The following is a 20,476-nucleotide window of genomic DNA, read 5'->3' as shown; positions in this document are numbered from 1 at the left end:
CCTTCAGTAGGTGAAAAAACTTCAATATATCCAGACATGGGCATGTTATTCAATAACAAAAGTCAATGAGCCATTAAGCAGTAATACCACATAGAGAAACAGTGCTTAATCCTAAATGAAAGAAACCAGCCTTAAAGGATTGCATGAAGCTCAATGCTATCATGATTATATCTAGGAAAGGTAAGTTCTAAAGCAGAAAGTCACCAGTAGCTTCCACGTTTGGTGGGAGTGACATAGCAGAGTGAGGACACAAGAGATCTCTCAAGGCATAGAAAACAGCCAGTGTGATGGCTACACATTTCATTACACATTGGCCAAAACTCATGAACAGTATCTTAGTCAGGGTTTCTATTCCTGCACAAAGCGTCATGACCAAGAAGCAAGTTGGGAAGGAAAGGTTTTATTCAGCTTACACTTCCAAATTGCTGTTCATCACCAAACAAAGTTAGGACAGAAACTCATGCTGGGTAGGAACTTGGAGGTAGAAGTGGATACAGAAGCCAGGGAGGGGTGTTGCTTACTGGCTTGCTTCCTCTGGCTTGCTCAGCTTGCTTTCTTATAGAACCCAAGACTACTAAGCCCAGGGATGGCACCGCTCACAATATGCAAGGTCCTTCCCCTCAACCCTTGATCACTAATTGAGAGAATGCTTACAACTGGATCTCATGGAGGCATTTCCTCAAGAGTGGCTCCTTGCTCTGTGATAACCCCAGCTTATGTTAAATTGACACAGAAAACCAGCCAGTACAGAGCTCAAGAATGAGCTCTGTTGTACATTGTGCTGGGTAGGTTTCTATTCTTATGATAAAAGATTGACTAAGAGCAACTTGAGAAGGAAATTTTATTTCAGCTTATGTTTTATTGTTCATCCTTGAGGGACTCAAAGCCGAAACTGATCTGAGGCTGTGGAGGAGATGCTTGTTGGCTTGTTCCCCAAGGCGGGCTCAGCCCGATTTCTTACACCAATCCATGATTACCAGTCTGGGCGTTGTAGCTCAATAGTGAGCTAGATCCTCCCACACTAATCCTCAATCAAGAAAATGAACTACAGACTTTCCTACAGTTAATCCGTTGGAGGTATTTTCTTAACTGAGGTTCCCCTTCTTCTAATTCTATCTTGTATCAAGTTGACAAAAAATCTAGCCAGTCCAAAGGTTCTCAACCTTCCTAAGGCTGTAACTCTTTCATACAGTTCCTCATGTTGTGGTGACCTCAATCAAAATTATTTTCATAGCAATAATTTTGCTGCTGTTACAAATTATAATGAATAGGCTAGCCAGGATATCTGATATGTGATCCCTATGAAATAAAAATCATTCAGAGGTTGAGGCATTATCTCAACCATTGTCTTTGGCGATAATGACAAGCTCATATAGAGCTGGATGTAAAAGAAAAAGTAACCCATTATTTATTTGTTTATAAATCTTTTGTGTTCTCAATGCCACTATTTAATATAAAAACCATTAAAGTATACTGGGTTGTGAAGATATGTTTGTACACTCATGTTCATAGATGTATTTACCATACAAAAATGTAGACTAACCTGAGCCTATTTGTAGACGAAACAATATGCAAAATATTATCTATCTATATGTGTGTGTGTGTGTGTGTGTGTGTGTGTGTGTGTGTGTGTATGCACATATATTACTATATATACCACTAGTTAGTCTTGACTTGGAAGAAAATTCTGACACATTATATAGTATGGTTGAGTCTTCAAGATACCACTTTAAGCAAAAGAAGCTAAGTACAAATGAACTAATATTGAGATTGCATTCCTACTAGGTACACTCAAAATCATAGACCAAAAGTTGAATTCATGGATTCATGGGTGGGAGAGAAGAGAGTTATAGTTTAATAGACAAAGATAGCTTTTCAGGATGAAAAAAAATCTTCAACCAGAAAGGAATAGTTAATAGCAGTGGTAATCACACAACTATGTGGACTTATAAAATGCTATTGATGAAAGTTGTAAATTTATTAGAAATATTTTATTGAAATTTAAAGACCCAACTTGATGTCTTATACTCTATTTCAACTGAGATTCTCATAGAGATTATAACTAAAAGGAAGATTTGTGTTCAAAGAATTGTAGAGACTAGAGCTAGGGATTCCAGAGCTAGGAATCCCAATGAATGTATCTGAAAACAGATGAGTTTCACACAAATAAAAGGATTTTATTGACACATGATATTCTATTACGGTAATAAATACAATACATTCCTCTAAGGCTTAGTTTGCAGTTCAGAAGTTGATGTGCCCATCAGGGGACCATCTTAACTTTTGGTATCATCATCTTCAAAGCTGCATTAAAAGGGAGCATGTGTTGTCTAAGAGCCAAACAGATGGGTACAAGATTTCCATCAGTCCCAGTGCTTCGCACCATGGTGAATGTCCTTATTATCCCTGTCCTCCTCACTCCCCTGTTTTAAAATAGCTAGTCTATGAAAAGTCAACATTTCAGATATAAAAATTATTTTTTTACAAATATAAGTCATTATGTAATCATTCTTAAAATACAGCATTGTTATATATGAGTTTGAAACATTATTACTAAAATAAATATTTCCCAGAGAAAATTTCATTTGCATCACAAATTATAAAACAAAGCATATAAAACTAATTCACAATTAAATCTTTTTCAGAGTGTCTCCCCAACAACTCTGTGGAGAAAGTATGAAGTACACACAGCTAGCTGAGAGCACATGAACATCTATCACTGCACATTTCCATGAGCACCTACCCACATAGCCCATGGCCTGTCTACTTGTCAACCCCTGGACCTGGCACTGTGCTGCACTAGTTTGCACTAACCCTGCTTTCCTTCACTTCTGAAGTCTTAAAGATCTGCTGCTTTCTCAGAACTTAAGTGTGTCAATTTCCATATCAAGGAAGTTATCCTGGCCCCTTTGTGGGACTGTAACAGTTCTTTTCCTAGGTCAGGGATGCATTCTGATAATAAGAATGTTTAGCTATATGGTAGTAAGACTAGATGGTTGTAATCTTAATTTCCAAGATCTGGATATTCTTAATCCCAGTGGGTTATGAGATCACCAGATGTTGAGTAGGGCATCTTTCAATACCACCTAGCATTTTTATAGTATTCTAACATTTGCTTGGAATGGGATGGACAATGTATAGATGGCTATACAGCTGTGTACCTAAATATCTTGGAGGAAAGAAAGTTGAGTTATGAGCTATATAAGCCACTGGTTTTAGTTGTCTTTACTTCCCTGTATCTAAGTACTATAATTTCATTTCTTCAATAATACAAATTAACCAGTTGCACTGAATAATGAGCTGAACAACTAATCTGGTTGCCACTTACAGCTGCCTTTCTAGCTATAGCTACTATTAGGGGGCAAGTGTTTTCAGAAAAATCTGGCTTGCCATACACAAGGAGTCATCATCAAGTATCTGAAGGACCTTTCAAACAATCTGAGCACTGCTAGAAAGTCAGTTACCCATACCCATATGAACATTTTTGATTTCTCCTCCAAAACAGTCCCTTAAAAAGCAAGTCACGAGCTTCACCCTGCTTTCAAAGACACAGGTAGTGGGGTTCACCTCCTCCAAGTCCATGAGTAGACTCCACACATAATCGCTTTGCAATCATTTGCACTGACTTTCTTCTTCCCTCTCTCCTTCTTCTTTGCTTTTCAGTGTGTATGTCCATTAATGTGCATGCGTGTATGTATGTACTTGCATGTGGAAGCAAGAGGTTATCCACAGGTATTGTCCCTCAGGTGCCTGACCTGGAACTCTCCTTGTGGGCTAGGATCACTTGCCACAGAGCCCCTGGAATCCACCTGTCTCTGTCCCCAGCACTGGGGTTAGAAGCATGGGGAATGCCTGGCTTTTTCATCTTGCATGGATTCTGGGAATGGACTCAGTGCACTGAGCTGCTTCCTCAGCATCCTAGCACTAGAGACGGGTTTCTTGAACCTCTTCTTCTGTCTCCTCTTTCACAGCAGTAATTTGCGGCCGAGGCTTCTGCTTGCTGGAGTGGCGGCCCTGGAAGAGCTTCATCCTTTCGGAGGAGCTAATGGCCTGCTGGAAGATACTCTTCTCACTCAGAAGTGCCTGAAGGGAGTCGTACTGCCAGACATTACCCTCCTCTATGACCTAGGGGAAAAGCCATTAGTGAGACCTCGGAGTGAAGAGCAGGCCATGCTTACACAGACACTGACCCAGGCCCAAAGAACAAAATCCAAAGAAAGCACTCAATTCAGAGCGTCTACTTTTCACTTAACTTTCACATCTGGGAAATTAGCTGGGAAAGTAGGGACAGGGATTTGAAAAATTAATGTAATGCTGTCTGTTGCCCTCCTTTAGAGAACAGTGGAGCAACTGAATGAAGGAGCTTTGTAAAGCAGAATAATTCATGACCCATCTCTTATATACTCTTGAATTGAGCTATACATACAGTACCATTAACTTTGATCTTCCTCACACTTGGGTCTGAGGCCTACTGATTCCAAACTGGCCAGGTGTGACTGAGAATAATGCCTGCAGTGCATGTTAAACTTTTTACCAGCTTGAGGTCAGAGAGTAGAGCTCCTTACCTAGTCCCTGATCCTGACCACCACAGAACAAGAGATGTGTCTACTCTCTAGGCACTTGTAACTGGGCAATGACAATAGGAACAGCAACGTTTCAGTAAAAAAGCATTTACCTCCAGAATATTCAAAAGCCTTGGGGAACTGAAAATGTTATATGATCCTTGGAACTTCTAAACATGTCTAAACCAGAACTGTGACATTTTGAGAGAAACATGAGGTGTCTGACAGGGATACTACCCTGAGTTCTAGTAGTAATGGGGACGACGGAACAGGCTTCTCTCCTACTACATTAAACCACTAATGGTAAGGCCCATCCATATCTTCCCCATGGGAAGTTTAGTTACTGAAAGAAACAGATAACCTTTTTTTTTTCAATTGTACATTTTGTGACTTGTTCCCCATACAAAGGTCTGAAAGCACAGATATCTTATCTACAGTGTCATTTAGTAATATAATACCAAGGTGGTATGCTAAATTTCCCCATCACTTCACTGCTCAAGTCCAAGGGAAAGAAACTAAGGGTAGGTGATAGATGTGTGACACACGTATGAACAAAGGGGTATGCAAATCTTGTTGTGCAAGACTATTTAAATAAGTGGAGAATGAGATATCAATGAAGTGTAAATGACTCACCAAAAATCGCTGACAATCTAACATTGCTTCTATCCTGTGTTCACAGAGGATTACTGTGCAACCAGCGAAGGCCTGTTTTAGAACTCGTCGAATTACTTGGTATGTTCTAGCAAAGCAAGAAAATACCATATAAAACATTATAGTGTGAATTATGTGCCTTTATCTTTGACTATATATATATGGACTTAGATCTTTTCTTAAAAATACTTTTAGCAAATGTTGATACAGAATTAGCCACAGTCAGCTTTTAAACCATTCTAAGTATTTAATACACTAACAAAGCAAATGCTTTAAAAGAAAATTTCTTACTACATTTTATGTAGATTCAGCATCAGCTATTTATTTTGTGCTATTAATGTATTTATGATATAAATAGGATACAGAGGGAAGCTGTGAGAGTGTGCACATCTAACTAAATATTTTATTATGTGTTAATGAGATTGAAGAGTTTTATAAATTTCAGACTCTAGTCAGGAGGAAAAACAGACCTCTTGTTGAAAAAAATAAGTACTTGAGCTCATGTTAAATAGTGAATTTCCCCTTGAAAATTATTTTGTACTCCCTACTTGTAGGCATGGTAGCTGAACGGGGATTTGTATTATAATGAATTAACTTCAATGACTCTATTTCTATTGCACTATTATCTCACAGGATTTCTGGAACTTACATGGGGTCTAGATGGGCACTAGGCTCATCAAGCAGTATGATTTTGGCCTTACTGAGAACTGATCGGGCCAAGCACATCAACTGCTTATGGCCATGGCTTAGCACATAACCCCCATCCACAAGGGTAAAGTTGAGCTGTCCAGGAAACTGCTCTATCACAGACTTGAGTCCAACCTGTAGAAAATAAGCAAAAACACTGTGCTTAGAAGAGGCATAACTAAAAATCACTCAAGAGGCTGGCATTCTAAAAGTAGACGTGAGTTTGCACAGAATAAATTTCACATCACCCTCAACTCCCAACTCCGACTTAGTTTAAAAACAAAATCTGACAATAATATTGGTAGCTCTAAACAGACTAGAGGATTTCTTTCAGCCCCACACGTCATTAAAAAAATCAGTGTTCACCTGGAATCATGTTCCCTAGCAGTGATAACAATTATACATGTTCCTATCCTATATCCTATAGATAGATAGATGGATGAAATTGCAATACAATTCAATATGTGCCTTAAAAATAACAGATACAGAACACAGTTATTCATTCCATTATAACTGATGGCAAAGGATCCAAGAGGAGAAAGGGGAGAAGACATGACATGTTCATCTCCTATCTATAATACAGGATGAAATATGTCACAAAAATTAGCTGGGGATGCTTTAAAAGTTAGATGACATCCTAATAGTTATTTCTTTCACTTATAAAGTCTGAGAAATTGATAACTTTCTCATGAAGTAAGAAATTACTTAGTTTAAAATGGAACACAACTAAAATTTAAAAGCTCTTATTGTTAGGGTAGAATATGAAGATTCTTTTAGAATTAATGGCTTATATTTTTAAACTGCAATTTTAAAGGGGGGTTTAATAAAAAGATCAGGAAAGCATTCTGTCAAAATTAAGGTATAATTATAGATGTGTTGGTGGTTGTTCCTTATTCAAATACATGTACATTATGTCTTCTTTGCTAAGAACCACTAAGTGTATCTGAGCTAAATAAATACAGACAGGATTGTTTCTTGCTCTTTAGGAATCTGAAATTTTGTATGTGCAAGTAAGATATATAGCCATATAACTATAACATATGCAGATTTTGATAAGGCCTTCAGAAAGAGCTCATGATTTTGGAGACAAGTTCAGAAGTAGCTCACATCACTGTTTATGCCAGACTTTCATGTGCTCATTATGGAAGTTCAAACATGTGGCTTATTAAAACTACCTTTTGTGTAAACTTCTTAAGGTTTAAAAGGTTTCTGAGATAGTAGGGAATGTAGGCAACAAGGATGACTGCCTGACTTATCACAGGGGACACAATAGAAGGCTTTGTCCCGTGCATATTGAGTTTTTAGACCAATGCCAGCTCACCTCTTGTCTCCAGAATTTGGCTATTTACATGGTATCAATGTGTATGTGTAAGCTCATGGTTTTAAATGCCTATCTATAGCCTAGAAGTTCTCCCAGGTATTCCTGAAACCTTTCTTTCTGTCAGTTCTGGCACACTGATCGTTGTCTGGTCTTCTGTCATTTCTTAATAAACATCATACTGCAAGTATTAATGAGTCAAATTGTCAATATGTCACAGAAATATTTTAGAGACCTCCCTAAAATGCAGGTTTGAGATTAGATCATTTCTCTCTTTTAAATCCTATAGGAATTCTTTTCCTGGAAGAATAAAATGAAATTGTTCTCATGTGGCACATGGGACCTCTTGACGTCTCCCTTCCTCCACCCCACACCTACTATTGTGTCCAGCAGCATCAATTTTTAATTCTTTATACAGCTTCACATTATCAGGGTCTGTCCTACTTCTCAGTCTGAATACCCTTTTAAGCATCCCTGTCTGTCCACAGGACAGCCAGGCATCCTGTATCAGAAGGATGTATGTTTCCCCTGTTAGACCATACATTTCTTGAAGGTAAATATGTGTTCTTCAGTTAGGTACACACTCAGCCTCAACACATTCATTCATTCATTCATTCATTCATCTTCAGTTATTTAATATGTACTATGATTCTCCAATGCTGTAGGCAAACAAAACTGAGCCTTTAAGCATTAGAACTTAAGGATGAATTGAATCAGTGCTAGTTTTAGCTCAGAAATGATATATTGTACTCTATAAATCTTTAAGACTCTATGAGTACTTGTCAGATTAAAAAGTTAAAAGTAACAAAATATGTTTAGATAAATCAGTTCTCTGTAGCAAATTATTAAGTAGTATTTGTAGGATTTTGTTTTGTATAACAGGTTTTTTAAAAGTAAAAAAAAAAAAGTGTCTAGATTTGGTGATTGAATATGGGAAGGATTCCCATGTGGGGCAGTTCTGAATTGTCCTTCCTTCAGTCTGTGCTCCACACTTTGTCTCTGCAACTCCTTCCATGGGTATTTTGGCCTTCCTTCTTCTTGACTTTCTTGTGGTTTGTGGATTGTATTTTGGGTATTCTGAGCTTCTGGGCTAATATCAGAGAATGCATACAATGTGTGTTATTTTTTGATTGGGTTACCTCACTCAGGATGATATTCTCCAGATCCATCCATTTCCCTAAGAATTTCATAAATTCACTGTTTTTAATAGCTGAGTTGTACTCCATTGTGTAGATGTACCACATTTTCTGTATCCATTCCTCAGTTGAGGGAAAGGAGCCTGATGTAGCTGTCTCCTGAGAGCCTCTGACAGTGCCTGACTAATACAGAAGTAGAGGCTCACAGCCATCCATTGGACTGAGCACAGGGTGCCCAATGAAGGAGCTAGAGAAAGGACCCAAGGAGCTGAAGGGTTTAAAGCCCCTTAGGAAGAACAACAATATGAACTAACCAGTACCCTCAGAGCTCCCAGGGACTAAACCACCAACCAAAGAGTACACATGATGGGACTCATGACTCCAGCTGCATATGTAGCAGAGGATGGCGCAGTTGGTCATCAATGGGAGGAGAGGCCCTTGGTCCTGTGAAGGTTCTACGCCCCAGTGTAAGGGAATTCCAGGGCCAGGAAGCAGAAGAGGGTGGGTTGGAGAGCAGGAGGAGGGAGGAGGAAAGAGGTTTTGGTTTTTTGTTTTGTTCTGTTTTGTTTTTTTTTTAATTATGTTTTTCCTTTTTCTTCAGAGGGGAAACCTAGAAAGGAGATAACATATAACATGCAAATAAAGAAAATATCTAATTAAAAAAAAGTGGATTGTGCTTTGCCAGTAAGCATTAGTGGGCAATTTAAAAATGGATACCCTTGGTCTGTGCCGGCAGGTACCCTGAGAAGACCTTGGGCACAAGCAACTTTTTTCCCATTCTGCAAATTTCCCAGGGAAATTTCTCACTTGAAGAGCCCCTGTTTATGCTATTTAAATTGTTTCTACAACAGTTCCATTGACTATTAGTGTATAAAGACAATAAATTTTTAAAATAATCTAACAAGGAAACAAAAACAAACAAACAAACAAACAAACCCCCACATTCTAAGAGCCATAGTCAAGGGGCCAAGATGACACAGCTTAGTGAGGCTGAAACAGCAGAGGGCCCCAAGTCAGGGCTGCAGTTCTTTTCGGAATTCACCAGCCATCTTGGCAAGGCCATTCATTTACTGAAATATAGGTGGTAATTGTCTATTGGGCATTAAGCATGAGGATATTTTCATGGCACATTTTATATGATGAGATAAAGGAATTTTTTACTTATTCAAGTCATTCAATCAGTACTTATCAAACATCATCCATGGATCCAACTACTCCAGAACAACAGAGAGCAGGGCATGATTCCATAATCCCAGTGAACTTAAAGTCTCGTAGGAGATACTGAAAAGTCAAGAGATGAATTTCGATTCGGTGTAGGAAATTTTGAGGAGCTGAGGCATGGTGTATACACCTAGGAAAGTCTCCTTTTCCAATGCAGGAGGATCAGGAAGGATTTCAGAACAAAGTGATGTGTGGAGGAAGGCTTGAATGGCTAGAAGGAGCAGGAGTAGTGGCTTGCAAGGGTTTCCCAAGTACAGAGACCAAAAAAGGTGAAAAGCAGAAACAACTGCCCCGACCCTTTCCATAGAACAGAGAGCAACACACTGTGCTCTAAAGAAAGTTAAAATTCACAGTTGTGGCCTCACAGGACACATGAGGGCTGGGGCTGAGGGTAGGGTAGCAAAGACCAGATCACAAAGGTCCTTTAAGCAGTGTACAACAGGAATCCTGTACAGCAGAGGCACAGGGAGGGGTGAAAAGCAGGCTAAAGATGCAGGCTTTGGAAAGCTCTGCAGAGCTGCACAGGACAACGAGCTGCTATGAAACAGGGCAGGAGGTTAGACTTTTGTCCCAGAGTCTTAGTAGGCTGACACACCTCATCGTGTTCCTGTTTGCCTATATGGGATCATCAACCATTAGGATTACCGCCTAGGGATTTTGCCTTTTCACCTAAATCTCCTTCCCACTGCTGTAAGCTAGAGGTTGGTGCTTGGGTTTCTTGGTGGTCTCTTCAGCAAAAAACTTGTCACTCTTACTCAAACCATGGGACATTAAGGTTAGCTCAGCAGCAGCATCTTTACGAACATAAATTTAAGAAGGACCAGTGGAAAGATACATCTAAAGATGGACTGCTAGACAAAATTTAACCATGTGACTACCTGTATTATTCTGGAATCTAAAGGCTTCTGGGCATATCTCCCAACATTTTAGATGATTTTATGACCTCACTTTCCTGCAAATTTTATGGAGACTTGGCAATACCTGTACGTTTTACAAAGCCTAATATCTTTTTTCCTAAGTTCTCTCCCAGCACATTGTATTCTTACAGTTCACTCTGTAAAAGTACACCAAGGATCTTACAGTATATCACTAGCAATTTAGTTAATGTTTTCTTTAAAAACCTTGTGTTTGCTGGGTAATAAGGAAACCCTGATAATGAAAAACGGTTAATCTCTGTGCATTTTATTAGGAGAAGGTTAAGGTTGGTTACTCAAGGGGTTAGCATTTAGCACTCAGAGGCTTCAAAGCTCCTGGCAAGATCTGTTCTCAGGGGAGGCAGAAGAGTGAACATTAAGGGAGCCACAATGGGCAAAGTGCAGGGAATGCCAACATGAAAATCTCATGGAGCTAGCTGAGTTGAGACTTTGTGATTTCCAGTTGGAAACTGATACCAAAATGTGTTAAGACTTTGGGGTTTGCTGAAGTAGAGTAATATATTCTCATAAGACGACGACATGACTTTGGAGAGGAGTAAAGGAGGGAATTCTAGGTTCACATGTCTTCAGAAACTCATGTTAACATCTTACTGTCCAAGGTAGTGCTACAGAGGGATAAAATAAAATGTTTGGGAAGTGATTAAGTCATGGGGTCTGAAAACCCCATGGATGGGATTAACATTATAATGAAGAGCCTCCACAGCGCTCACTCATTGACCACTTATACTGAATGAGGCACAGCAGGAAATGCACCTGGGAAGTGACAGGAAGTATGGTCTTAGCAGATAATAAATATTGTCTGTTGGCTCCTTAACCTTGGACTTCTCAGTTTCCAAAATGGTGAGAGAAACATACCTCGTCTACGAGCAACTGAGTCTATAGAACTTTCATAAAGCACTAGGGACGGGCTATGGTAAGCAGCGACATCCCTGAATGGGAGACAAGCCAAAGGTTCTGACATGATGTGCCAGTAAATTAGAGCACTGTGCTATGAGGTGTGTATACCTGCATTCCTGTGTTCACACATGCACACACAGGTAGATGTGTAAAACTGCCTATCATCTATGGCAACCACACTTGTGTGTATGATCTACCTCTCTTAAAACTATTTTATTTATCATTCTTACCTCATCTGCAACTTTCCATATTTCTTCATCTCTCCATTTTCCATTGGGATCCAGGTTTTGTCTGAATGTTCCAGAAAAGATAAATACTTTCTGCAATGGTAAAGATAATTAGAAAGTATAAATAACCTATACATCTTTTAATGTTTCTCTCTTTATTCTAAACTATTTCAAGTAAGAAATGGAACAAATGAGCATCCATTTATTCATTAGCTAGCTATACTTCTCTATATTTGCTTTACATAATTTTAAAGAAAAATATAGCAGAATTTAAAACTCTTTTTGATTTCTTTTTTCTTATTTTAATGCCCTTGGGATAAGGAAATTGAGGCCACTGTACTCTGGGGTGAATTGAGTCTCTTCTTCTATTAATAGTCCTTTACATCTTCTTCTATGAACAAAGAGAAACTGAAAGGTCAGCTTAGAAACCCATAAGTGATCATAGGTCAACCATTTGTTCAAGGGTGTATGTGCTGGGGAAAGAGGCAGATGCTCCAGTGTGGAAACACCACTGCATGATCGTCAAGATGATCCACTTGCAGTAACACTTCCACTTAGGTAGACCATGTGTTTAAGAGCAAACCACTGTCTTAAGAGATCTCAGGTAGTAAGTAATATTTTTAAAATAATATTTAGTCCTCTGTACACACAAGACTGGCAAAAAAAAATTTGATGTCAATGTCTAAAATAACTTTCTTTCCTCTTATTATTTTGGTTGCATCTCTGTAACTTTGAAAGAGTTATATATTTAGTTGAATATACAACAGAAATATTTACTTGGGACAAACAGAATAATGTCAGTATCCTGGAAGAATGAAAGGGATGTACAAGATGATTTATCTTCAGAACAGACAGTGGCTAATGGGAATGTGGACTGCAAAGATACTTGGTAATTTGGTGCTGGCTGCATAGGTATGACTGCAAAGAGTAACCCAGTTTCTTTCATTCCTATGCTTTAATAAAGCAGAGAAATGCCACCCTACTTCTGTCCTCTCTGCATCTCCATCTCAGTGCAAGTCAGGAACTCATAATTCATCTTATTCCTCAGCCTACCTAAAAAATGAGCCATTGGTCATTTATATTATCCTCAAACTATGTGTCAAATCAATTTCTTTCTCAATTTCTTTTCCCACTGAACACTCCAAACTATCATTAGCTCTTTTTGTGTCACAGAAAGAGCTTCCTAAATTGATTTCCTTCTTTATACTTTTGCTTCTCTTACAATATACTCAAGTAACTCATGAAAAATGTCACTTTCCCCTTCACTAAGGGCACAATATCCTTACGATGGCCACAAGATCTCAGGGCCTCTTTCCATTCCATTCTATTTTAACCACACATACTTTCTTAGCTTCTTCACCTAATTTTTTTTCTCAGCTGGATATCTCATCATCCCTGATGGCAATCTATATCCTTTATGTTTCAAATTAAGTTTCATTTCCTAGGGTCACTGTTCTTTATCTTCAAACCAAACAAGCTCCCCAATTATTTCTTATACCTTCATTCCTTAAATAACACCAAGTTTAGTTGGTGGGGATGTTGTTCAGTTGGCAAAAAAAAAAAAAAAAAAAAAAAAAAAAAAAAAAAAAAATGCTTACTTAATTTGCAAAAGGCCTTGGGTCTTATCCCAGAAGCACATAAACTGGGCACTGTAGCATGTGCCATTAATTCCAGCACTCAGGAGATAGAAAAAAAGAGGGCAAAAGTTTCAGTTACCCTTTGTTACATATGAAGCTGGAGCCCAGTCTAGGTAATGTGTCTCAAAGAAAACTACTAAGAATGCATGGACATCTATGAGTGTGGAAGGCTGTGTCTTTACTTTCTTTTTTAGATGCAAATTTTGAATAAGCTCAGCAAAAGTTGCTCAGAGTGAGCTGATGTAGAGAAGTAAAAGTACAAAATAATAACAATCAGAGTAAATGTTGTTTTTTCTCAGATTTGAAAGTTAACTTCTATAAGCTATTTTTCTAGCTAATAAAGTTAGCTCTCTCCCCCTTCCCTCCCTCCCTCTCCCTCTCTCTCTCCCCCTCTCCCTCTCCCTCTCTCTCTCTCTCTCTCTCTGTGTGTGTGTGTGTGTGTGTGAGAGAGAGAGAGACAGAGACAGAGAGAAAGAGGGAGAGAGATCTACTAAAAGTGACCCAAATACATGTATCACAGTTCTTTAAGTATAATACTAACAACCCAATAAATATGTGAAGATTCCTTATGGCTGCTTCAGAAATTATCTAACTTTTATTCATAACAGTCTATGGCATATATCAGTTTACTAAATTTATAATGTTTTAACTTATTTATTTTAAGCAGATACACATTCAAAATTATGAAGGAAAGAAGCTGTCGGGAATCTAAAAGCTTTAGATGTGGCAGATTTATTATGACTCAGAAATCTTGCAGGCTTTTGTTCATAATTTCATGTCTGGTAAAAGGTAATGGACTACATATCCAATTTTAAAGGAAAATCAACTAAACAAACTGGTTCAGCTAGATTTCAATTGTATACCATCAATCAGACATTCCATTCCTTTAATTCAAAGAGAATCTGGCAGTCGCTTGCCTTCTCGGTGCCAGCAGATGTCTTACTTCTGTTTCCTAAGCTGTTTAATCATCCACAAACTCCTCTGTATAACTGAAAGGTCTTTGGAGGTCAACCTAAACCCTTTCTCTCTGGTTTACAAATTCAAAATGAAGGCCCTGAGAAGTGGAATGTTTTGGCCAACACAGCACTCTCAGATCTGCTGTGAACCAATAAAGAAATGCACCTGAAGCTTTCGAATCCCAGGGAATCCCTATTGCCCTTATAAGAAACTACTCACTAATAGGTCAGTTGGGACAAGCAAATATTTGATATTTATTTAATGTCATGTATGGTATAAAAAGCAGTTCTTGAGACTCCAAGCATTATAAAGAAATCACCATTGTTCCCCACATGTCCATCTCCTCCCTGCAGCTGCTGCCTCCACTCCTCAACTCTGTGGAAGTGGCTAAGCCTACATGGACTTCCCACAACTGATCACATGTCGCTGCAACAGGTAATACGCTTTATAGTACTAGATGTCAAATGAAAACAAAAAAAGTAATCCAGCTTATGTGGTGATTGCACTTAATATAAAATAGATTACTGGAAGAAGTGACTATCCCTGCATATATATATATATATATATATATATATATATATATATATATATATATATGTGTGTGTGTGTGTGTGTGTGTGTGTGTGTGTGTGTGTACATCATGAATAGTTCCCTTGAAATGTGGCCCAAATGCTCATAGATATTGGCAATGGTTGAAATCTCTTTGGCGATCTCTGCAGCAGTTTTTGATACCACATCTCTACAATAAAAATCCATCCCAGTATGCACCATGAAGAGTCTCAGGTTGCATTAGAATGTTTAAAATAAATGATTGTTTTGGTTTAAAGAATATCTATCAACTAGAAAATTGTGAATGACATATTTCTACTGAGAACTATTAACTGCTTGTAACAAATACAGATCATTATACTATCAGTGTATATACATGCCATTGATTTAAATATAGAAGACTGTATATAGGATAGTTAAAGTTCCATTTCCTAGAAATCCAGAGTGCTTCATAACAGTTTTTATTCTACAAAGTTTTAGTATAAACCTTTCCAAAGATACATAAAAATGATTTCTAATCAAAGCATATAACAAAGGTTTCAAATTTTAGGATCAGAAATAGCTAATTTGTGTTGTATTTATTTGAAAATCAGACATGACAGTTATTTTTCAGCCCTTCCTTGAATTCTACACTCTGTCCAACTGTCAATCTAAATAAGTTCTAATTAACCACATCACAGTGTGATCATTTGAGAGTCCATCATGTATATACCAACGTACCACCCACCCTTCTCCATTCTCTTCCTCAGCCCAAGAGCATTAACCCCTTTCTACTGGACCATGCCATGACTTCTAATACCCTCTAAGCTGTGATATCCTCTGACCCTTCTCCCTTTATCTTCATATTGACCTATCCTTTTGATTGCTCACAGTCTTCCTGCCTAGAACCCCATGTACTCAATCTTTCTAAACCTATAAACTTTATGACACTCTATGGCATTTGTTCATTGCAACTTTCTTTGTGAAATTGTGCAAACTCATTTATTCATACTTACACAACATACTCTCAGTTCGGTAGAGAGACAAAGGAGAGATGACTTCCTCTCACTGAATTAAAAATAACTACCATAACAGAAAATAATCATCAAGCAATGTGGGAAGGAAGGGCTTAAATGCTTTTCATTCAATTTCCCCAAAAGTACAAATAATTGTTATTATTGCTATACTCATTTTACAAATAAGGAAACTAAGACAGAGAAATTATATAGCTGTCCTAAGATTATACAGATTAGGACCCAAATGCTGAAAGAACCCCACAAGTGAGAGACAGCAACATTTAGTGATTCAGCATAGAACAATGTCTTTTGAATTCCTCTCATCCAAGGTGTTAAGTTACTTGTCTTACAACAGAGGGGAAAAATCAGAAGAAAAGTATTTTACTTAGTATTTCTATCCTTCTTTTTGTAACTCTGCTTCTAATTTCTGATCATTCTGTTTAAATCTTGTGTAACTAAAGAAGATATGCAGATCATTTGAAAATGAGACATATTAGAACTACAAGCAGAAATCCATAAGCAAGGTTTGAGATCCCATCTGGGTTTGGATAGTTAAAGCAGAGCATTTGTGTTAAGACAGGGAAAAAAATGCCCCAAAAACAAACAAATAAAGAAAACCCCTCAGTTCATAAAGTCTAACCAGTAAACAGTTACATGTTTTCTGCAATCAGAGAGAAAACAAGAAAAGAAAGGAGACAAACAGCAGGGCAGGAAGAACACAGATGTGCTGGCAGGAGCAGCAGCTAGCTTAGGTTCTGAACATTTCTCACTGCCTGTACACCCCCACACCAGCCCACAGCTTGACAGACAGCTATGGTTCATTACTGACTCTCAGCCACTTGCTTTGTCCTTACTTTTTCTGTTTTTAATTTCTGTCACACAGCAATGAGCATCATTTTGAGTTTCTCATTAGAAGTTTACAAGTTGGATTGGAACTTCTCTGGCATTATCAATGACAAGTAGTATCTCTATATTTGATATAACTAAAAAGGCTGTGATATAATTGTAAGCACAAGATATACTAATTTTATAGAGTAAATTTTAAGCTGTCACCATCAATTTCATTGTTTATATCTATACATGCTATCTGATCTGATCTCTTTCAAAACAAAAGATGCCTCAACTCTGCCTGTGGTGAGAATGATGCATGGACGGTGAGTATTTTCAAACCATTAAGAAAAGGAACCAGTGAGATGGCTCAGTGGATAATGCACACTTGCCACACAATCCTGATGACCAGAATCCAATGTCCAAATTCCATGCTAGAAGGAGAGAACTTTTTCCTGAAAGTTGTGTTCTGACCTCCCCAAGTGAGCCATGACATGACGAATACACCCACCCAGCCTTCCTTCCTCTCATACACATACCACATACAATAATAATAAACAAAAATTAAAAAGCTCCAGTCCTTTACTCAGAAGAATTTACAACCTTCCAAACTTGTAACAGAAGCTTTAAAATAATTGTTTTTCATTAATTGTCTGCTTAACCAGGTTCAGAGTTAGTGAATGCTTTTATCTTGGTACTCTAATTGCCAAAGTCAATAAGATGCCATCTATTAGCTTCACTGCCTCCTCTTCTTCACTCAGAACTCACAACCAAGATAGAACAAATGAAAGAGGCTTTGCTTTGGAATGTACATGATAGTCTGAATTCTGGGCTGTATGTATTCTGAGATTGCTATGTAGTTACTAAACTAGAAAAGGAGGGAAAAAACCTGTTAAGAACTGCCCAAGCCAAAGGAACCTTGTGACTGGTTTTTAGATCCCAGCATAAGAGAAGGTACGCTTTTCAAAGTACCTGTTTCATGTATCTGAAAACCAGTGGCCAATGAACCTTGAATATTACACTAGCTCAGTGTAAGAGTGACCTTCTGAAATACATTCTTGTTAAAGGAGACAGAGGGGAAAAGAAAAGATGAAAAAGCAGACCAAACTAGTTTTCTTCAGATATTCGATTTTCTCCTTTTATCTTTCTAAAGCTCAGACTCCAGGAAGGGAAAGTGTGCTGCAATTCTAACTTTCCAAGAAAAGACAGAAAAAGCAAAGTAACCCTTAGTTTAGACATCAAGCATATGAGGACTTTCTTCTCTTTCTTTCTTAGGTTTCACATGACATTCAAAAATTGTCATTGAAACATGTTAACCATGCTGGCTGATGATCCTGAGACGCTGAGAAAAGCAGCTATATGCCTTATCACCATTTCTGAAGGATCCCCTGAACACACTTTTTCCTTTTTTTAAAATGTAAGCCTTGAATCCATAAAAGAGCAGAAATGAATAGAGGCAAGTTTGAAGAGTCATTTAAGCAGAAAGGCAGGACAGATTTTCCCAGCTCTGGCCTACTGCATTGTCCTCTGTGCCTGGCATAAGTTCCTAAGCAGAACTAGCAAGGAGGATGGAGCCCTTCTGTTGTGTAGCAGCTATGATGAAGAGCAAGATGAACAAACGTTTAGAGCTTGACTTTTCTTGTGGGCCGATGTGTGCCAAGAAGAGCAGTAAAAGCTACCTCCGCAGCTTTAGGTAAACTGGGAGCACAGGACTTAGGCAAGTCCAACAGCAGTGATTCTCAGACAACCCCTCTTCCACTGTCCTCAGCATTTTTACTGGCCTAACACCATCACCTCAGGAACTTTGTATTCCTAGGGTTTCTTTATCTTTAGACCATCTGACAATCCCTTTTGTGTTTTTGAGGAACACACAGTGTTTCCACAACTTCAGCCAGGATGAAGCATCTTGAAAAATGGCACACCATAGAAACAAACTAAAAGCATCAGTTTGGTGGTTACAATATCTATTGTCTCACCACTTGAAAGGAGCAAATGTTCTGTGAAGATCATTTATCAAGAAACACAAGCATTTTCTTGGTCTAGCTTTGTAGTTGGTCTACCTGGTGATACTCCCGGAATGTTAATTTTGTGTTAAAAAATACAGAAGTGCTTTAAAGAGCCATCTTAGTGGATTGGATTCAGTGCTTAGTAGAACAAAAGGAGGAAAAGTCTCAGAGAAAAGGGCAAACACCAGCAGAAATCCTGCAATTCTTCTGGCTTCTGTCTTAGTAACGCCATCTCTTGGTTCACATTTGGGTCATGTTGACTGCAACTGTTGCTGTTTCTTCTCTACACAGGAAGTCAGCATGTGCTGTCTCACACACACAGAATAGCACTAAGTGGTGCTGTTAGAGATACTGTACTGCCCGAATCAAAAGCTGACCTTTACAATAATCTAGATTGACCTGACATTGTTATTCCTATTCAAAACTCCAAAGGAAAAAAAAATCACTGCACTTCAATTTCCAAATTCCACTCTGTCCTGCTTCCGGGGGCTCAGAAGCATCTTCCATGTCTTGCCGAGCAAATTTATCCATGAGCTCTATCACTCAGTCGGAGATCACGTACTGAAGCAGGACTATGAAGCCACTCACAACGAAGGACCCAGGCTGCTGCTACAGGTTGTGCTTCAGGAAAACACTATCAAAACACTTCAAGAAATAGGCATCACACAGAATTCCAAACTTTGTGAGATACTTTCATTCCATATGCTACATTTTTCTTGCACAGTAGACAAGATGGTAGGACTTGCCAAATACAAGTTGCAGAGGGATATGAATCTCTTAATCTCTTAATCTCACCAAATAATGATAAAAATGTTAATTCGTATTGCTTTTGACATTTTTGTGCTCACCTGTGTTATCACTCCGAAAGATTTCCTCCATTCTTGTAAAGTCACTGAATTCCATGAGACACCATCGATCTGTATATCACCTTTAATGTTCAACATTCGTAAAAATGCTGACAGCAAAGTACTTTTTCCTGAGCCAGTTCTTCCTAAGAGCCCCACCTAGCAGGAAAAATGATGGCATTACTCTTCCACTAAGGACAGAACCCTACATGTCCACACAGTACTGCTCTTCAACCACAAGCAGTGGGATTGTTTCTCGTGTCATGTAACCACTAATGCTTTTTGACACACTCCCAATTCTCATCATCATCTGGAACTGATCTGGAACTCATCATAATCTGCCACTGAAATCAGAAACTGGCCATACAGGATTGTATTCCTGATGCAGGCTTCACTGACAACTGACTTTTACTAATGATAAAAAGGGGGAGAGTGTCATTTTTTAAGACAAGGAAAAGTAAAAATAGTATATCTTGATGCACGTCATCTCTATGGATGGGCTCAAACTAGAAGCAAGGACCTGCTGCTTGATGCACTTTTGAACATGGATACAAACTTAGTGCTTACTCAAAAGAGGCCTAACATTAGTTACTGTCCCTGGACTAAATTTATTTCCTCATTGGTGCAGCAACAGTTGTCCAGCATATACAAGGTTGAGGGATTGGGCCCCAGCATTGAAGAGGGGGTTTGGATTCTGCCATTAAGAAATTAGCAGTGTCAAGTTCAGGCCTGATGATAAAATATGGGCATGTTCAGTAAAGTACATATTCCCACAGAATGCTCGTGGAGCAGAGAGTCAAGATCATTCAGCATTTCAGCAATGCTCAAATCAAATGCTAACATGTGACTCTTCTGGCCAGAAGGAAACTCCGAGAAGCAAAAAGCATATTCAGAAAACCTTTCTTGCTATTCAAAGGCCACAGCTGCAAGAGCACAGCATCAGATTAAGGCTAACTTTCACTCAGGAGCTCAGTAGTCCAGGCTACCTTCCACCCAGGAGCTCAGTAGTCCAGGCTACCTTCCAC

General features: G+C 38.5%; 1 protein-coding gene across 4 annotated transcripts in view; it reads right to left on the bottom strand.

The window, feature by feature from the left end:
- Nucleotides 1-2,152: 2,152 nt before the first annotated feature.
- Nucleotides 2,153-20,476, bottom strand: part of Cftr (CF transmembrane conductance regulator) — a 156,162-nt gene continuing 137,838 nt past the window's right edge. For 3 of the 4 annotated variants that reach the window (XM_031381240.1, XM_031381242.1, XM_031381241.1), the window contains 5 exons: nucleotides 19,455-19,610; nucleotides 11,638-11,727; nucleotides 5,863-6,035; nucleotides 5,196-5,301; nucleotides 2,153-4,125 (listed from right to left, as the gene is read on the bottom strand). In XM_031381240.1, the coding sequence (XP_031237100.1) occupies nucleotides 3,925-4,125; nucleotides 5,196-5,301; nucleotides 5,863-6,035; nucleotides 11,638-11,727; nucleotides 19,455-19,610 (726 nt within the window). In that variant the 3' untranslated portion in view covers nucleotides 2,153-3,924. The remainder of the gene's footprint in view (nucleotides 4,126-5,195; nucleotides 5,302-5,862; nucleotides 6,036-11,637; nucleotides 11,728-19,454; nucleotides 19,611-20,476) is intronic. The other variant, XR_004121891.1, reaches the window with a different exon arrangement.

Source organism: Mastomys coucha, unplaced genomic scaffold (genome assembly GCF_008632895.1).
Source record: "Mastomys coucha isolate ucsf_1 unplaced genomic scaffold, UCSF_Mcou_1 pScaffold20, whole genome shotgun sequence".
Lineage (NCBI taxonomy): Eukaryota > Metazoa > Chordata > Mammalia > Rodentia > Muridae > Mastomys > Mastomys coucha.
This window is presented reverse-complemented; position numbering and strand designations above follow the sequence as displayed.